The 19,300-nt window shown below is 44.3% G+C and overlaps 1 protein-coding gene across 5 annotated transcripts in view; it reads right to left on the bottom strand.

Moving 5' to 3' along the window:
- The window catches only part of LOC120049350 (CUGBP Elav-like family member 2), a 77,325-nt gene that overhangs the window by 2,455 nt on the left and 55,570 nt on the right, over positions 1-19,300 (bottom strand). For 2 of the 5 annotated variants that reach the window (XM_038995607.1, XM_038995605.1), the window contains exons 6-10: positions 11,790-11,951; positions 10,744-10,807; positions 4,983-5,114; positions 2,451-2,453; positions 1,880-1,999 (exon numbers count right to left, since the gene is read on the bottom strand). In XM_038995607.1, the coding sequence (XP_038851535.1) occupies positions 1,880-1,999; positions 2,451-2,453; positions 4,983-5,114; positions 10,744-10,807; positions 11,790-11,951 (481 nt within the window). The remainder of the gene's footprint in view (positions 1-1,879; positions 2,000-2,450; positions 2,454-4,982; positions 5,115-10,743; positions 10,808-11,789; positions 11,952-19,300) is intronic. The other 3 variants (XM_038995606.1, XM_038995608.1, XM_038995609.1) reach the window with 3 other exon arrangements.

Below are 19,300 nucleotides of genomic sequence, written 5' to 3'. Positions count from 1 at the left end.
ATACATACATACACACTCATTCACTCAACATACATACACACTCATTCACTCAACATACATACACACTCATTCACTCAACATACATACATACATATACACTCATTCACTCAACATACATACATACATACACACTCATTCACTCAACATACATACATACGCAATGTAAAACACATTTCAAAACATTTGGTACAGGATATGTAACTATATGCACAACATATTTATATATTTATTTCACCTCTCACACACACACACACGCATAATACACTTGTCCTACACGTAATAGACATTAAAACACGTAACACAGAGGTGAATGGAGAGCCTGGCCTGACCCATGCAAACTGGAACACCACAGCAGAAATAAGCAGCCAGTCGCTGAAATATCACCATGACAACATCCCTAGCCCCCCCCCCCCCCCACACACACACACACAACACGACACACACGAGACACTCAAGGCCTAATGTACGAGTTTAACATCCACACTTCAGAACCCGCTAGTGTACTCAAGATCCAATATCTCAATCTCCTCAATAGCATCGCTCAATCTCTCGCTCTTTGTCGTTTTCACCACCCACACAGAGGAGAAATCACCTCACTACTGTTAGACCAATCAGACCCCATACCAACAGTGTCAAACACCAATCAAACAGCACGTCCCTGAGATGCCCCCGTCCTTATTTGGCCATTTAGAAGGTAACGACGAGCAGCAAGGTAAGAAAGGACAGCTACACTTGTTAGTGTGGCTTCACTGCCTGGCAGGGCAACAGTCTGAGAGGATCGATATTCCAAAATGTCCCGCCGCCCGCCACCATCTGACAGAGAGGTAAATGATGACCACGGCGCTGGAAATTATAGGTCACTCATTTATTCAGGAATAATTGCACCGTTGACCTTTACGATTCAATTAAAGCCGAGATGTGCTTCAATGAAAGAAGGAGGGGACAGGGGGAAGAAGATTAATGTGAAACTGGCATTCTCATCGTGTTTGAGCGGTGGGGTGATTTATAAAGCGGATATGGCAACTGTAGAAGAAGCAGGAAAAGGTCAGGGGAGAATATGTGGAGAATGGGCTGGTTTTACAGGATCTCTGCTGTCATAACAACCCTGATTAAGGCTACACACTTTGACTTCCCCCCAGAGGTGTAGCAGGACATGACAGGACAGAGACTCAGTGTGGCCAGAGAAACTCACTGCCATGGCCTGCTACGACTACTGGGACACAGCTCACCTCATAAATGTAGACTCACTAAAACCTGATTAAGGCCACTTCCGTATTCTTTCAAGAGTTGCAGAATATTTTCTTCTCCACCTCTACTAAAAACGTTTTTCCTTTTTTTGTTGTTGAACAAATGAACCTCTACTTATACACGAGTGTGCAGATTCACCAGTGACATGTACACGACCCCGCACAGACGTGAAGCGACAACACAAACAGCAGCACTCTTACAACAGGCACCACCCCGTGTGACACAACCAGGAAGCGGATGGATTCATGAATAAATGGATGGATGTATTGGTAGCTGTGGTCTTTGTGAGGATGTGGTGGGTTAGGGGGTGCAGCCTGGAGCATAAAGCCAGGCTGAACAGGTGATTTCTCAGGGAGCGGACACAGAGAGATGCCACATGGCAACCATGGGCATAGTTTGAGGGTCACAGTGACAGATGTTTGGATCCGGGACTTTGGTGGACTTTGATAGTGTTTAGAGTACCGTCTTTAGATCATTACCAGTAGTATTATAAATGTTTGTAACACAGACTGGAGGTGGTTTCTAGATATGACGTTCCTCTGCAACAGCAGCGTATCCCTGTGTCTGAGTGATGGCGATGGCGGTGGTGGTGAGATGAGTGGTGAGCGGCCAATGGTCGGTGAATACTCACTGTTGACGCTACCTGCTAGTGCATTAATGTTGTTCAGACCCATGGTGGCGCCAGCCAGGCCCTGCAGAGTGCCCAGAGAGGTCAGAGAGTTCATGCCCGAGGAGTTGGCTGTGTTGCCCGCTGTCGGGAAGAGAGGATACCAGGGGGAGGAGGAGGAGAGGAAGGAGTGGGCAAGAGAGGGAGGGAGAGAAAGAGGAAGGAAGAGCAAGACAAGCATGCGCATTAGAGAAGCGGAGGCATCCAATTGGACATTTTAGTGACATAAGCAACAACATCCTCCCTGCTCAGACAAACTGGAGCTGAGAGAGTGACAGGCAGGAAGTAAATCTCTCTGCCCTCATTCAACACTGAGTGTCCTAGAGAAATGAGAGTAGCTCCCAGGTAACAGTGTACATATAAAGATCCCTCACACATGTGAATGCAGAGCGCGATGAACACAGTAGTTGTGGATGCGTGTTTAGCTATGAAAAGGTGAGGGACTCGGTTGTTTCTTTGTGAGGCGGTCATGGAATGACCAAACCTAAAGCAGACAGACAGGCAGGCAAGAGCGCAAGCAAGAGTGCCAGACAACCAACTTGACCCTTCACTAGACTCCTGTTCAGGATCCCTAAGTATGACAGAGATATATCTCAGCAAACATTTTACATGTTTTTTTACAAGGTTAATTTAGCCCTAGAATGGAGACACAGGCACACACACACAGACGTGATCGTGACACACACACACAGACACAATCGTGACACACACAGAGACACGATTGTGACACACACACACACAGACACGATTGTGACACACACAGAGACACGACCGTGACACACACAGACACGATTGTGACACACACAAATACAAAAGAACAGATCATGAGTGACAAGAACATGCATAAGTGCTGAATGTTCCCTAAGTACAATGTGGGTGAATAACCATTGTCCTTTAGAGACAGTCGTTTATTTGATTGTCCAGAAAGTGTTCATATTCCAGTAGACATAATGTCCACACACCCCTCAAAGTCACGCTTACACTGCATCAGAAAGAGAGGATATCTTAAAATAGACTTAGTACAAATGAAAAGCAAGACAGTCTCTCAATGGTAAATTGGCTGTCTTTATCAAATTGAAACTAATATTCAGTCAAAATGTCATTGGCGGAGAGTGTCGCCTTTCATTGGCACTGAGCAGAGTCTGAGCATGCACTAATAATGTAACTCTAGTATCCACAGAACACACAAGAGAGAGAGAGAGATAGAGAGTGAGCGAGAGAGCAGAATTCACATTTAAACCTATGCTAAGCAGCTGGGTGAAAGCAGGGAGCAGGACAGGCAAAGGGTGATGGGTAACACTAAACAAAGCTCTTATTCACGCTCTGTTACTTGGCTACTCCAGAAAAGACAGCAACCAGGGAACTGGAGGAGCAAGGCAGAGAGGACGAGGGGAGATGGTGAAGAGGGAGAGAGAGAGAGGACAAATGGAGAAATGGAGAATGGAGAAAAACGAGTAGAGAGACAGGAGGGAAAATAAAGAGAAAGAGAGAGAGCAGAATAAGATAAAAGCAGAGAGAGAGAGAGCAGACTAAGATAAAAGCAGAGAGAGAGCAGAATAAGAGAAAAATAAAATCAGAGAGAGAGAGAGAGAGCGAGACAGAGAGAGAGAGAGAGAGCAGAATAAGAGAAAAATAAAATCAGAGAGAGAGAGAGAGCAGAATAAGAGAAAAGCAGAGGGAGAGCGAGAGAGAGAGAGCAGAATAAGATAAAAGCAGAGAGAGAGAGAGAGAGAGAGAGAGAGAGAGCAGAATAAGATAAAAGCAGAGAGAAAGAGAGAGAGAGAGAGCAGAATAAGATAAAAGCAGAGAGAGAGAGAGAGAGCAGAATAAGATAAAAGCAGAGAGAAAGAGAGAGAGAGAGAGCAGAATAAGATAAAAGCAGAGAGAGAGAGAGAGAGAGCAGAATAAGATAAAAGCAGAGAGAAAGAGAGAGAGCAGAATAAGATAAAAGCAGAGAGAGAGAGACAGAGAGAGAGCAGAATAAGATAAAAGCAGAGAGAAAGAGAGAGAGAGAGAGCAGAATAAGATAAAAGCAGAGAGAGAGAGAGAGAGCAGAATAAGATAAAAGCAGAGGGAGAGAGAGCAGAAAAAGAGAAAAGCAGAGGGAGAGAGAGCAGAATAAGAGAAAAGCAGAGGGAGAGGGAGCAGAATAAGAGAAAAGCAGAGGGAGAGAGAGCAGAATAAGAGAAAAGCAGAGGGAGAGAGAGCAGAATAAGAGAAAAGCAGAGGGAGAGAGAGCAGAATAAGAGAAAAGCAAAGAGCGAGAGAGCAGAATAAGAGAAAAGCAGAGAGCGAGAGAGCAGAATAAGAGAAAAGCAGAGAGTGAGAAAGCAGGAGAGTGAAGAAGAGGAATAGAAGGAGAGAAGAGTGTCTCAATGTGACCTAGATGAACCCATCTCCTCCAGAGAACTCCTGACTGCTGCTGTCTGTCTCTCTAGTCGCCAGACCCTGACCATGTCCAGAGGCAGATCACACACGACACATACAGGTGCCAACAACCATCCCTCCCCCGTAAACAACTCCACTGCACTTAAGGTTCCCGTGTCTCAGAGGGCTTGTGAAGCGAAGAGACAAGAGTCACTTTAAAGGCACAACAAATCCACACAAACAACCACACACACCCACCCACAGACACACCCAACTCTCAGTGCGAAAACCGATCACAGACGACATTGAGCTATAGTACTTTTTTACACACAACGCGTGGGACACGGAATGATATGGCCGTATAGGTGTACACGTCACATGACACGGTGAGGAGGTGAAGTGCTGTCAGACACAGACACGCAGGCAGGCGCCGGGACGGACACGGCATGGGGTCTCCATGGTAACAACAGCACGACGCATGAACAAGAGATGGCGGACACACACCATGGAGCGATATCTTGTGGGTGTTGACGGCAATGACTACGACGAAGATAATGACGGTGATGATGATGAAGATGGTTTGATCATCAGCAATGATGACGAAGAGGATGGTATTGCTGACGACAGTGAAAATGATGGTGGTGGTAGGATAGGAGGGCAGGTGTCCCCCGCGTTTGACCCCCCTCTGAAGCGGCGTTACCTGGGCTGGCCAGCGCTCCGAGGGAGGCCGCGTTGGAGGACAGGGGGTTTGCGTTGGGGCTGGCTGAGTTTTGGGCCGCCGCTGCTGCCGCTGCTAAAGCGGCCAGGTTCTGCAACTGCAGAGCACTCATACCTGGAGGAGAGGAGCCAGAGAGGGTGTTGTCAAACCTGGGGACCACGTCTGGACCGCATCGGAACCGGGTGCTAACCGCGTGGACGCCGAAGGAGATGAGAGGCGTCTGGTTGACAAGCTGAGTGTTACTCATGAATGGTGCTTGAGGTGGAAACTGCTATATAAATATAATACAATACTATCGTACTTATCAATGATAATCTTAGTTCACTTTTAGGGGGGGGGGGTTAGGGTGCATTTCAAGATATGACCAATCCAAGACAGAGGTGATCCTGACAACTGTGGACCACAAACAGACACGGACAGGCTGGACTTAAACTCCTGCAAGGGGGAAGAGAGACGGCACTGGCAACCACCTGTCCAAGCTCTTCCATGAAGACCTGTGGAACATCTCTAGACGTCACCTACCCTACTTTGTCTAGCTTCCTGTTTGATTCTGTTGTTGTCTTTTACAGATAACAACGTGTAGTATAACAAGGCATTTGGACTCTACATTAACATAGAGCTTTGTTCTCTCTGTGCCGTGTAGTTTCTGGAGGCAGTAAATAATGTACAGTATGCAACTCTAGTCTAGTATGTAGGCTAACTGTAGCCTGGTTTACTCATTAGCTACATGGCATTAGCATATGGGCCATCACTTAAGCATAATTAATGAGGCCATGCCAGCTTCTGACTGATGTTAAAGTAACGACCATTAAACACCTCCAGGGGTGGTCAACCTCGCACCCTGCAATGTGTGTGACAGTAGTGTGTGTGTGGGTGTGAGAGAGAAAGTGTGTATGTGAGCAGTTAGTGTGTGTGTGTGTGTGTGTGTGTGTGTGTGTGTGTGTGTGTGTGTGTGTGTGTGTGTGTGTGTGTGTGTGTGTGTGTGTGTGTGTGTGTGTGTGAATAGAGAAATATGGCGTAGTAGATTGGACATACGCTGAAGTGCTGTTTAGCTTACTGAGAGACAGCTGGACAAGGCTCCATAAGGCAGACAGACTCACTCTGTAGAACAGAGCAATGGAGCGCCAACGACCAACTCACAGAGAAAAGTACGCCCGTTTATATAACACTCCTATGGACCCAGGAAAGAGGGGCGGACACCTTGTCAAATGCGAGGTATGTGTCGTATATACAGTCTGAATGTATATACAGTACCATGAATACACACACACACACACACACACAACATCACATGAACGAGACACCATGAAGAAAACTTTGGCACCTGGGTGAATGGTTTAAGGGGGTTAGGATGATTATTTTTCCACTAACAGTTTTCATTGGACCAGATGGCTAAACCCGGTATGACCAATAAAGAGAAGGCGCTAGTATGATTGGTTAGTGAGGCGCTCGTGTACCGATTGGCCCGTCTGACAGCGTGAAAGAACAAGCGTTGAAATCTTCTGTCTTCTCTTCTTCCGGAACAGCCTGATCAGAATGTTCCGTTTCTGTGGTTGCCGTGACGACCGGTCTGGACAGGAGGTGTGTGTGTGTGTGTGTGTGTGACGCAGTCACAGTGCAGACTTCTCATGCGATAAACAACACGTGTGCATCCGCCAGCTGTCTGTTGTTGCCTACTCATATACATGCCGTTAACCTCAGAAAATAATCTCTATTTCCAAGAAAATACAGTTCTGTTCTTCACTTCACAACCTGGACATTATAAATATATTTAGTAGCACATTGTGAAAAACTTGTTCCAACCAGTCATCCTGATAAACAACATCATTCTTGTAAAACACATCTCTATAAGACAATTTGTAATCTTATTAGCATAGCCCTTTTTAAGAAACGAATTTGTCACAGAGTGCTTAAGTGGTAAGGAGAAACTCCTAAAGGAGAAAGAAACCTGAAGAGGAACCAGACAGACCCTAGAAGAGCTCATCTTCTTCAGTCGGACCATTGTTACACACTAACACTCTGATAAACCATGATGAAGGCCACGGTATGTGCTGTCCTAGAAGTATTCCCTGTGGTATTGTATAACACACTGTATTTTTCCACTCTGCGGATGGAGGGCAGCGCTGTTGAGTGGCTTTGTCACTTTGTGGGTTTAGAGTGGAGCAGATGACTCAATCAGGCTCGGCTGAGTCGAGAGACACTGATCTGACCCCACACTCTATACACTCAGTCAGTCAGTCAGACACACACACACACACGCACACACACAGATGGGGGCCTAATGCCACTTAATCAAGCAAAACAGGGAGGATTATAGCACTATTCCCAAGAGCAGGGGTGTTCAACTCCCACCCTACGGGGTCCAGAGCCTGCTGGTGTTCTGATCTGCCTGATAATTAATTGCACCCAATCAGTCCCTTCTTAGAGGGCAACAATGGAACAAGGCAGTGGAACTGGCTTCGAGGTCCAGAGTTGAGTTTGACGGCCCTGGAGGATGACTAAGACTAGGAGACACAGCTATGGGGGCACTAGAGAGCAGAACAGAGCAGAAGACTCATCAACGCTACCAGTATACCATCACTTTAATATGGACAGAACCGCTATCTATAATATCAAACCTCTCTACTGTACCTGTTCATAAAGACTGAGATCTAAGGAAGCTATTCATGTGCAATGTCTACACTTCATCTGGAATGTCAAACAGCAGAGAGCACCTGTCCTGAAAAAAAACATTTACACTTGAAGTCTACATTCACTTAGGTTGGAGTCATTAAACTTGTTTTTCAACCACTCCACAAATTTCTTCTTAACAAACTATAGTTTTGGCAAGTCGGTTAGGACGTCTACTTTGTGCATGACACAAGTAATTTTTCCAACAATTGTTTACAGAGATTATTTCACTTATAATTCAGTGTATCACAATTCCAGTTGGTCAGAAGTTTACATACACTAAGTTGACTGTGCCTTTAAACAGCTTGGACAATTCCAGAAAATTATGGCATGGCTTTAGAAGATTCTGATAGGCTAATTGACATCATTTGAGTCAATTGAAGGTGTACCTGTGGATGTATTTCAAGGCCTACCTTCAAACTCAGTGCCTCTTTGCTTGACATCATGGGAAAATCAAAAGATCTCAGCCAAGACCTCAGGAAAAAAATTGTAGATCTCCACAAGTCTGGTTCATGCTTGAGAGCAATTTCCAAATGCCTGAAGGTACCACGTTCATCTGTACAAACAATAGTACGCAAGTATAAACACCATGGGACCATGCAGCCGTCATACCGCTCAGGAAGGAGACGCATTCTGTCTCCTAGAGATGAACGTACTTTGGTGCGAAAAGTGCAAATCAATCCCAGAACAACAGCAAAGGACCTTGTGAAGATGCTGGAGGAAACAGGTACAAAAGTATCTATATCCACAGTAAAACGAATCCTATATCGACATAACCTGAAAAGTCGCTCAGCAAGGAAGAAGCCACTGCTCCAAAACCACCATAAAAAAGCCAGACTATGGTTTGCAAATGCACATGGGGACAAAGATCGTACTTTTTGGAGAAATGTCCTCTGGTCTGATGAAACAAAAATAGAACTGTTTGGCCATAATGACCATCGTTATGTTTGGAGGAAAAAGGTGGAGGCTTGCAAGCCGAAGAACACCATCCCAACCGTGAAGCACGGGGGTGGCAGCACCCCCTCATGTTGTGGGGGTGCTTTGCTGCAGGAGGGACTGGTGCTCTTCACAAAATAGATGGCATCATGAGGTAGGAAAATTATGTGGATATATTGAAGCAACATCTCAAGACATCAGTCAGGAAGTTAAAGTTTGGTCGCAAATGGGTCTTCCAAATGGACAATGACCCCAAACATACTTCCAAAGTTGTGGCAAAATGGCATAAGGACAACAAAGTCAAGGTATTGGAGTGGCCATCACAAAGCCCTGACCTCAATCCTATAGAACATTTGTGGGCAGAATTTAATTGAAAAAGCGTGTGCGAGCAAGGAGGCCTACAGCTCTGTCAGGAGCAATGGACCAAAATTCAACTTGTTTAACTTGACCCAAGTTAAACAATTTAAAGGCAATGCTACCAAATACTAATTGAGTTTATGTAAACTTCTGACCCACTGGGAATGTGATGAAAGAAATAAAAGCTGAAATAAATCATTCACTCTACTATTATTCTGACATTTCACATTCTTAAAATAAAGTGGTGATCCTAACTGACCTAAGACCGGGAATTTTTACTAGGATTAAATGTCAGGAATTGTGAAAAACTGAGTTTAAATGTATTTGGCTAAGGTGTATGTAAACTTCCTACTTCAACTGTATCAGAAAGAGGAAGCTCCAGTATTGGGGCTATACAGCTGGCAGGCTGTGCTGTGCTAGGCTGTGCTGTGTACTCTGGGCTGTATAGCTTTAGGGAGCCTCTGTATGCCGCCTGGACTGAGCTGGGCCGGGGCTCTATCGTAAGCGCTAGCTAGCTAGCTGGCTCTAATTGAATGCTCATTGGGGTAATTGAGCCTCTCACAGCTCTCCGACTCCTCATGCTGAAGACTGGGACCAGATGTCACTGAGCTGTCTCACATCTACTGCCAATCATGTACGGTTGCCCAGCGACAGATGGACGGCCAAAAGGATTCCGGAATGCAGCCGCGATTTCGCTTCCAGTTCCAAGTCCCTGAGCATTTCTGTAGCTGTGTGTGTGTGTGTGTGTGTGTGTGTGTGTGTGTGTGTGTGTGTGTGTGTGTGTGTGTGTGTGTGTGTGTGTGTGTGTGTGTGTGTGTGTGTGTGTGTGTATATGAGAGAGAGTTCTAACAGCCATTCACTGAGGTAAAAGATCCTCAGAGCCCATCCTCACTCAACTACACCACATCAACCAACATTACGGTCTCTTAAAAATGTCCCCAAGTCCAGAACGCTCAACCCACCTACTTTGCAAGACATAGATACACATTTTAAAAACTTGAGCCAATGAGCTTACTACTTTAGGAATACATTATTTCTGCCCTGCAACAACCAGTTCCTGAAATCCGTCGAGTTTTGCACTACTTATTAGAATGTATTCTTTCCTTCAGCGGTGCTGGCAATTACAGTACTCCTGTGCCGATAGCTGCTATAAATATTCCCCCTCTGCTTCTCTCTGTCAGCCAGCTAAACAGTCTACAATTAGGAGCTGACAGCTTACTGAGCACCCAAGGAGAGGGAGAGAGCGAGAAAGAGAGAGAGAGGGAGGGAGAGAGGGTGGGAGTGAGGCGGCAAGAGGGAGAGAGGCAGGGCGTAGGAGGACGGGAGAAAGAGGGGGGGTAGGTGGGATGGTAGGGTGAGGGATTCAGAGAAAGCAATTGAAGGAAAGAAGGAGAGGAGATAGAGACAAAGGAGTGGGATAAAGAGGATAAAGGATGGAGAGATAGGTGGGAGTGTGGGTAGGAGAACATGCAGAGGAAAAGACAAAGGAGACCAGCAGGGGGAAACAGTGAGCAGAGCTCCTATCTCATCTCTCTCTATTTTCCTTCTCTGTTGCCTTAATGCCGGACTAAACATCCCTCCTTTGAGGCCAAGTACACTCTTCTGTCCTGATGGATAACAGACTCATCTGAACAACAGCGACATCTTAGAAAACTACATAGTTTCTACAATATCACTCAGTGTGTGTGTGTGTGTGTGTGTGTGTGTGTGTGTGTGTGTGTGTGTGTGTGTGTGTGTGTGTGTGTGTGTGTGTGTGTGTGTGTACATCTACTGGACTCACCTGCCATCTGTTGGATCCCACTGAAGGCTCCAAGGTTACTGGAGGAGGTGGCCTGCTGAAGCAACTGAGGGAGAAAGAAAGAGAGGAGCGATAGAGAGATAAAAGATAGGAAAATAATAAGAGAGAGAGAAACAGAGTGAGGAGGAAGGATTGGAAATAGAAACAGTGATCACCCTCACTATCTCAGCTCTGCTAGTATCATCATGATCTTGGTAGCATTACTGCATGTGGGCTATAGGCTATATAAACATTGAATATGACATCTACTACTGTGCATCTAACCACTGAGTCACTGAGACATGTACAATTTCAGAATAGAACACTGAGAGTAACTGTCAAAAAAACCCTCAAAGGCTTATGTACATTTACTGCAGTACATTTACAACTTTGTACACCTAGTACACCTATTTACACGTTTACAGTTTCAGGAAAGATCCTAGCTGTGATGAAGGGGACTCAAGGAAGAGTAGACTGGTCTGTTTCAGAGAAGTTGGGGACAGAAGGTTTCAGGGTGAAAGAGGAAGAGGGTCAGTTCTGAAAGAGGCTACCGAAGGAAGGGGGTCCTAAGAATGAGTTGAGAGGGGGGTTCTGAAATGCTATAAAGTATTGAAGAAGGGAGGGGGAATGAGGCTTCTGAACACCACGTGCCAATCTGTCAATCAATCACCGCTGTGACCCAATAGGATGACGATATTAGACATGGGAAAGACCTCTTATTGGATCGCACCAGCGATTGGCCCCGCCCATTGAACCTTGACCCCTATGATTCAAAGGCCTCATTTCCCTGTCACGGCTACACCCCCTGAGAGAGGGAGAAGGAGGGGGGAGTGCACTCTTAAGGGGGGAAGAGAGGGGGAAAGGGATAGGAAGCAGGGTCTGACACTCTGGGTGTGTGGGCGTGGGGGGGGGGGGGGGGGGGGGGTCGGCGGTTGGCGACGGCAGGGAGGGTAGTGGGGGGCGGGGAGGGTGGCACTGACTGCGGCGGCGACGGATGCGTTGGCTGCGGGGCTGCAGTAAGGGGTGGGCGACGCGGCGTGTCCTCTTACAGCCAGATACTGCGGGGTGAGGCCGCCCAGCCCTGTCAGACTCCCCCAGGTGGTGGCGTTGTTGAGCTGCTGCATCTGCTGAGCTAGCTGCTGCTGCAGGCGCCGCTGCTCCTTGTCCTTCTGCGTGTCAGCAAACTTCACCACAATGGGAGACGAGCAGCCCTGGGGGAGGGAGGAGGGAGGGTGGGAGAGAAGGGGGAGACAGGGTTCAGTATTGCACGAGCAATTTTCTAAATTCATATTCAAAATATACCAACATTTGATTGGTTTCACAAGGAATTGGTTACAAACTAAACCTAACACAACATACGTACAATGCACGCGGACACACACACACACGTAACACGACACTAATAAGCACACACAACTAAGGGGAAGAGACTAGCTTCCCATAAGGGACAGTTATCTTACAGTCCAGAATAGGTTTATTTCCACAGAAAGCGATTTCCTGAGTTCTAAAAGTATTTCATCATCTCACGGAGAGTGGGAGTGGGGGAAAGAAAGAGCGAGATAAAGAGGGACGGGGAGACGGAGGTAGAGAGAGAGAACAGAGATGGTCAGAGGGAAAGGGAGACGAGTGCAAGAGAGGTGAGAGAAAGAGATTTAGAGAGCTTAGAGAGAGAATGAGAGAATCAGACCATTGTGTCCGTAAATGAGGTACATGTGTTTCTGTGTGTGTGTGTCTCTCTCTCTCTCACTGTGTGTGTGTGTGTCCTCTACGTGTGTGTGTTTGTGTCTTTGCTGATGACAGTACTGTGTTTGAGTCTGAATATTGAATATTGGATAACCCAAAATAATTTGGTACTGGTAAATGGTCTGGTTATTATTATTTTATTGTGTTACTTTTAATTAAATGTTTTACTTTGTTTGTTAAGTAAATATTTTCTTAACTCTATTTCTTGAACTGCATTGTTGGGCTTGTAAGTAAGCATTTCACGGTAAGGTCTACTACACCTGTTGTATTTGGCGCACGTGACAAATAAAATTTGATTAAAAAAGTAGAAGATAACTCGCACACACACACGCTAAACAGTGAGCTGTAACATAAAAGACACAGCAGCGGTGATTTAACTACAGAGGACACTAAACCACAGACATTATAATCTATCATATCACACCAGTACATTACTCACGCTGAAATCAAAGCCTAACTGGGGGGCAAAACCTGCTCAAACACACAATCTGCCACGGGAGAATAAAAAGCTTTTAATTGAAACATTTAGTTGGAGGCGAGTTTTCAGACTCAGTTAGGGAGTTTGTGATGGGGTTTGGCTCATACTGTGATCGCCATCCTAACCAGATGGCATATATATCACCTCTCTATCATACTATAGGGCTGGCCTCTGTGTCTGTGTGTCTGTCTGAGTGTGGGTGTGTGTGTCTCTCACTGTGTGTTAATCTCTGAGGGTTTGACTGTATCTATCAGCCGATGAACATGTCTCTTTAGCTGAAGGCAGCTCAGCCATATTTACTCCCTCTCTCCAGCACTTATTTCCTCCCTTCATTCTGACGAGCAGACGAGAGATAAAGAAGGGAGAAAATTGCATTCGGAGGAGAGTCAGTCAGGGGCCTCTTGTGTTAGAGCGCATTCCCCCTGGAGACGGGGCTTTCTCTCCCTCTCTCTCTCTGCTAAATATCTCATTACTCCAGCTGACACCCAGCAGGCCTGGAAAACACGGCCCAGAATGAGAGGCCGATCCTGGGAGGGGGTGGAGGGGCAGGGGCCATAGAGCTCCAGAGACTGATACTCGAGTGATTTGGGCTAAATCATGGCTTTTCTCTAAGGGGGGATTTCCGACCTGAGTTAAGAATGTGTAAATGGAACATAATTCCCTTTTTATGCACTTTTCTCTCATTGCATATTCTGACCTTGAACTTTAGCATGAGAACAGCATGCTATTCACACGCTATTCGTTTGGGGTGGAGATGAAATGAAGGTGTGTCTACAGATACGCCTTATTCTGACCTCGACTTAATTCCCTAATAATTCCACCACTTTCACACGCAAATAAAGTCTAATGAACCTACTGGTTCCAAGTGGAAAAAACATCTACTTTATTTTTTCCCCGATAGAAATAACACGGTTCTCCATGCACTCGAATTTTCAACTTGTTAAGAGCTATTGATAAGAGCTATTGATAAGAGCTATTGATAAGAGCTAGGTAAATGAGTCATACATTTGGATAAGGGAATTGTAAGTATAAATGACACTTGTTGATCCATTTAACCTTATAATCGCTGAAGACAAATGTGAAACCAGTCATACGGCAGCAAATTTAAGCATATCAACATATAACTTTCCCACAGTAAAGTTTATGAAATGCTGTGCCATTACGCAGAATTTAAATTGTACAGCCTTTTAACTTGTAGGGATGTGCACTCTCAAATATCTTAATTATAGGCTACCCCGACTTTCTCTATTTCCTATTTCTATCATGTTAAATATTAGCCACTATCAATGTTGACTGCCAGTAGACATAATAACCACACATATTCAACTATTGTTAGTTCCCTTCAGTTGGTATAGCCGACATTATTATTCCATTTAATGACATGTTGTTTACCTTCATTTGCTTCCTCTGTAAATGACGTCACGGCCCTGTAACCATACCAAAACGTAACATATCATACTAATTTGGGGGTCCCGGATTTACTTTTACTATGTTACGTTTAGTCTATAAGACCAGGCCGCATCCCACAGTTCCATGATTAGTGCAGGCAATAGATGAGGGTATAGCCTACTATTATACACTATTCTCCCTATTATAATTATATGTACACTAATCTTACAACATTACCATGGGTTAAAGAATGTGGCAATTTTCAGAACGAATCAAACCACCACTTTCTTTCTTTCATGCGTATCTCTAGTATCTCTAAATCTGTTTTTCATGTTTCATAAATACTTTCCTAAACCTAAATAATCTACAAGACCAGAGTATTTTTAAATCTACCAATTGGTGCTGAAACTGAGACAAATATGTATATATTGAGATGGCTTTCTTTCACTTATCCCTAATATTTTGAAATGGTTCTCTCGATATATTCTAGCCTGTCAACAAAATTTGAACTAAAAGGTACACCGTATTTAAAGGGATGGCTTAAGATAAATCTACTGAAAACCCTATTGAATATAAACTCCTCAAGAAAATATGTTGGCCAGCAAGTGGGAGGGTTTTCAGAATGACATTTAGTGCAGCTCAGTTTCCACCTCATTTTGTGGGCAGTGTGCACATAGGCTGTCTTCTCTTGAGAGCCAGGTCTGCCTACAACGGCCTTTCTCAATAGCAAGGCTAAGCTCACTGAGTCTGTACATAGTCAAAGCTTACCTTAAGCATGGGTCAGTCACAGTGGCCAGGTATTCTGCCACTGTGTACTCTTTGTTTAGGGCCAAATACCATTCTAGTTTACTCAGTTTTTTTGTTAATTCTTTCCAATATGTCAAGTAATTATCGTTTTGTTTTCTCTGTGGGGTCTGTTTGTGTTTGTGAACAGAGCCCCAGGACCAGCTTGCTTAGGGGACTCTTCTCCAGGTTCATCTCTCTGTAGGTGATGGCTTTGTTATTGAAGGTTTGGGAATCGCTTCCTTTTAGGTGGTTGTTGAATATAACAGCTATTTTCCGGATTTTGATCATTAGCGGGTATCGGCCTAATTCTGCTCTGCATGCGTTATTTGGTGTTTTATGTTGTACACGGAGGATATTTGTTGCAGAATTCTGTACGCAGAGTCTCAATTTGGTGTTTGTATCTTTTGTGAATTCTTGGTTGGTGAGCGGACCCCAGACCTCACAACCATAAAGGGCAATGGGTTATATAACTGATTCAAGTATTTTTAGCCAGATCCTAATTGTTATGTCGAATTTTATGTTCCTTTGATGTCATAGAATTCCCTTCTTGCCTTGTCTCTCAGCTTGTTTACAGCTTTGTGGAAGTTACCTGTGGCGCTGAAGTTTAGGCCAAGGTATGTATCGTTTTTTGTGTGCTCTAGGGCAATGGTGTCTAGATGGAATTTGTATTTGTGGTCCTGGCAACTGGACCTTTTTTTGAAGGCCATTATTTTTGTCTTACTGAGATCTACTGTCAGGGCCCAGGTCTGACATAATCTGTGCAGAAGATCTAGGTGCTGCTGTAGGCCCTCCTTGGTTGGGGACAGAAACACCAGATCATCAGAAAATAGTAGACATTTGACTTCAGATTCTAGTAGGGTGAGACCGGGTGCTGCAGACTGTTCTAGTGCCCTCGCTAGTTCGTTGATACAGTTGAAGTCGGAAGTTTACATACACCTTAGCCAAATACATTTAAACTCAGTTTAGACTGACTTATTTCAGCTTTTATTTCTTTCATCACATTCCCAGTGGGTCAGAAGTTTACATACACTCAATTAGTATTTGGTAGCATTGCCTTTAAATTGTTTAACTTGAGTCAAACTTTTCACGTAGCCTTCCACAAGCTTCCCACAATAAGTTGGGTGAATTTTGGCCCATTCATCCTGACAGAGCTGGTGTAACTGAGTCAGGTTTGTAGGCCTCCTTGCTCACACACGCTTTTTCAGTTCTGCCCACAAATTTTCTATAGGGTTGAGGTCAGGGCTTTGTGATGGCCACTCCAATACCTTGACTTTGTAGTCCTTAAGCCATTTTGCCACAACTTTGGAAGTATGCTTGGGGTCATTGTCCATTTGGAAGACCCATTTGCCACCCCTCATAGCCTGGTTCCTCTCTAGGTTTCTTCCTAGGTTTTGGCCTTTCTAGGGAGTTTTTCCTAGCCACCGTGCTTCTACACCTGCATTGCTTGCTGTTTGGGGTTTTAGGCTGGGTTTCTGTACAGCACTTTGAGATATCAGTTGATGTACGAAGGGCTATATAAATACATTTGATTTGATTTGCGACCAAGCTTTAACTTCCTGACTGATGTCTTGAGATGTTGCTTCAATATATCCACATAATTTTCCTCCCTCATGATGCCATATATTTTGTGATGTGCGCTTGTCCCTCCTGCAGCAAAGCACCCCCACAACATGATGCTGCCACCCACGTGGTTCACGGTTGTGATGGTGTTCTTTGGCTTGCAAGCCTCCCCCTTTTTCCTCCAAACATAACGATGGTCATTATGGCCAAACAATTCTATTTTTGTTTCATCAGACCAGAAGACATTTCTCCAAAAAGTACAATCTTTGTCCCCATGTAGAGTTGCAAGCCGTAGTCTGGCTTTTTTATGGCGGTTTTGGAGCAGTGGCTTCTTCCAAGCTGAGCGGCCTTTCAGGTATGTCGATACATGACTCGTTTTACTGTGGATATAGATACTTTTGTACCTGTTTCCTCCAGCATCTTCACAAGGTCCTTTGCTGTTGTTCTGGGATTGATTTGCACTTTTCGCACCAAAGTACGTTCATCTCTAGGAGCCAGAATGCATCTCCTTCCTGAGCGGTATGACGGCTGCATGGTCCCATGGTGTTTATACTTGCGTATTATTGTTTGTACAGATGAACGTGGTACCTTCAGGCATTTGGAAATTGCTCCCAAGAATGAACCAGACTTGTGGAGGTCTACAATTATTTTCCTGAGGTCTTGGCTGAGATCTTTTGATGTTCCCATGATGTCAAGCATAGAGGCACTGAGTTTGAAGGTAGGCCTTGAAATACATCCACAGGTACACCTCCAATTGACTCAAATTATGTCAATTAGCCTATTAGAAGCTTCTAAAGCTTTGACATCATTTTCTGGAATTTTCCAATCTGTTTAAAGGCCCAGTCAACTTAGTGTATGTAAACTTCTGACCCACTGGAATTGTGATACAGCGAATTATAAGTGAAATAATCTGTCTGTAAACAATTGTTGGAAAAATGACTTGTGTCATGCACAAAGTAGATGTCCTAACCGACTTGCCAAAACTATAGTTTGTTAACAAGACATTTGTGGAGTGGTTGAAAAACAAGTTTTAATGACTCCAACCTAAGTGTATGTAAACTTCTGACTTCAACTGTATAAATGTTAAAGAGGGTGGGGCTTAAGTTGCATCCCTTTCTCACCCCAAGGCCCTGTGGGGTGTGTTTTTTGCAAAATTGTAACCGCACATTTGTTGTTTGTGTACATGGGTGAATACGTGGTCTGTCGTACGGTAATTTGGTAAAAAGCCAATTTGACATTTGCTCAGTACATTGTTTTCACTGAGTAAATGTACAAGTCTGCTGTTAATGATAATGCAGAGGATTTTCCCAAGGTTGCTGTTGACGCATATACCATGGTAGTTATTGGGTTCAAATTTGTCTCCACTTTGGATTGGGGTGATCAGTCCTTGGTTTCAAATATTGGGGAAGATGCCAGAGCTAAGGATGATGTTAAAAAGTTTAAGTATAGCCAATTGGAATTTGTGTCCTGTATATTTTATCATTTCATTGAGGATACCATCAACACCACAGGCCTTTTTGGGTTGGAGAGTTTGTATTTTGTCCTTTTGTTCATTCAATGTAATTGGAGAATCCAGTGGGTTCTGGTAGTCTTTAATAGTTGATTCTAAGATTTGTATTTGATCATGTATATGTTTTTGCTGTTTGTTCTTTGTTATAGAGCCAAAAATATTTGAGAAGTGGTTTACTCACACATCTCCGTTTTGGATAGATAACTCTTCATGTTGTTGTTTGTTTAGTGTTTTCCAATTTCCCCAGAAGTGGTTAGAATCTTCAATTACATTGAGCTGATTTCTGACGTGCTGTTCCTTCTTTTTCCGTAGTGTATTTCTGTATTGTTTTAGTGATTCACCATACTGAAGGCGTAGACTCGGGTTTTCTGGGTCTCTATGTTTTTGGTTGGACAGGTTTCTCAATTTCTTTCTTAAGTTTTTGCATTCTTCATCAAACCATTTGTCATTGTTGTTCATTTTCTTCTGTTTTCTGTTTGACATTTTTAGATTTGATAGGAAAGCTGAGATGTCAAATATACTGTTTAGGTTTTCTACTGCCAAGTTTACACCAGTATTACAGTGAAATGTTTTGTCCAGGAAGTTGTCTAAAAGGGATTGAATTTGTTGTTCCCTAATTGCTTTTTGGTAGGTTTCTACACTACTTTCCTTCCACCTATATAATTTCTTAATATTATTCAGTTCGTTTGGCTTTGATGCCTCATGATTGAGTATTGCTCTGTTCAAGTAGATTGTGATTTTGCTGTGATCTGATAGGGGAGTCAGTGGGCTGACTTTGAACGCTCTGAGAGACTCTGGGTTGAGGTCAGTGATAAAGTAGTCTACAGTACCACAGCCAAGAGATGAACTATAGGTGTACCTACCGTAGGAGCCTACCATTGACTATGTACATACCCAGCGTGCGACAGAGCTCCAGAAGTTGTGACCCATTTTTGTTGGTTATGTTGAGTGAGTGTTGTGGCCACCACCGCAGAGAAGCCAGCAGAACAGCCCACCTCAGACCCTGACCAAAGTCTCGACACCACAGCAGAACAGTCTACCCCTTACCATAGCCTCGACATCACAGCAGGACAGACAAATTAAGAACCCCAAGC

The sequence above is a fragment of the Salvelinus namaycush genome, chromosome 6, assembly GCF_016432855.1.
Source record: "Salvelinus namaycush isolate Seneca chromosome 6, SaNama_1.0, whole genome shotgun sequence".
In the NCBI taxonomy this organism is placed as follows: domain Eukaryota; kingdom Metazoa; phylum Chordata; class Actinopteri; order Salmoniformes; family Salmonidae; genus Salvelinus; species Salvelinus namaycush.
Note: the sequence above shows the minus strand (reverse complement) of the source record. Positions and strands in the feature narration are given on the sequence as shown.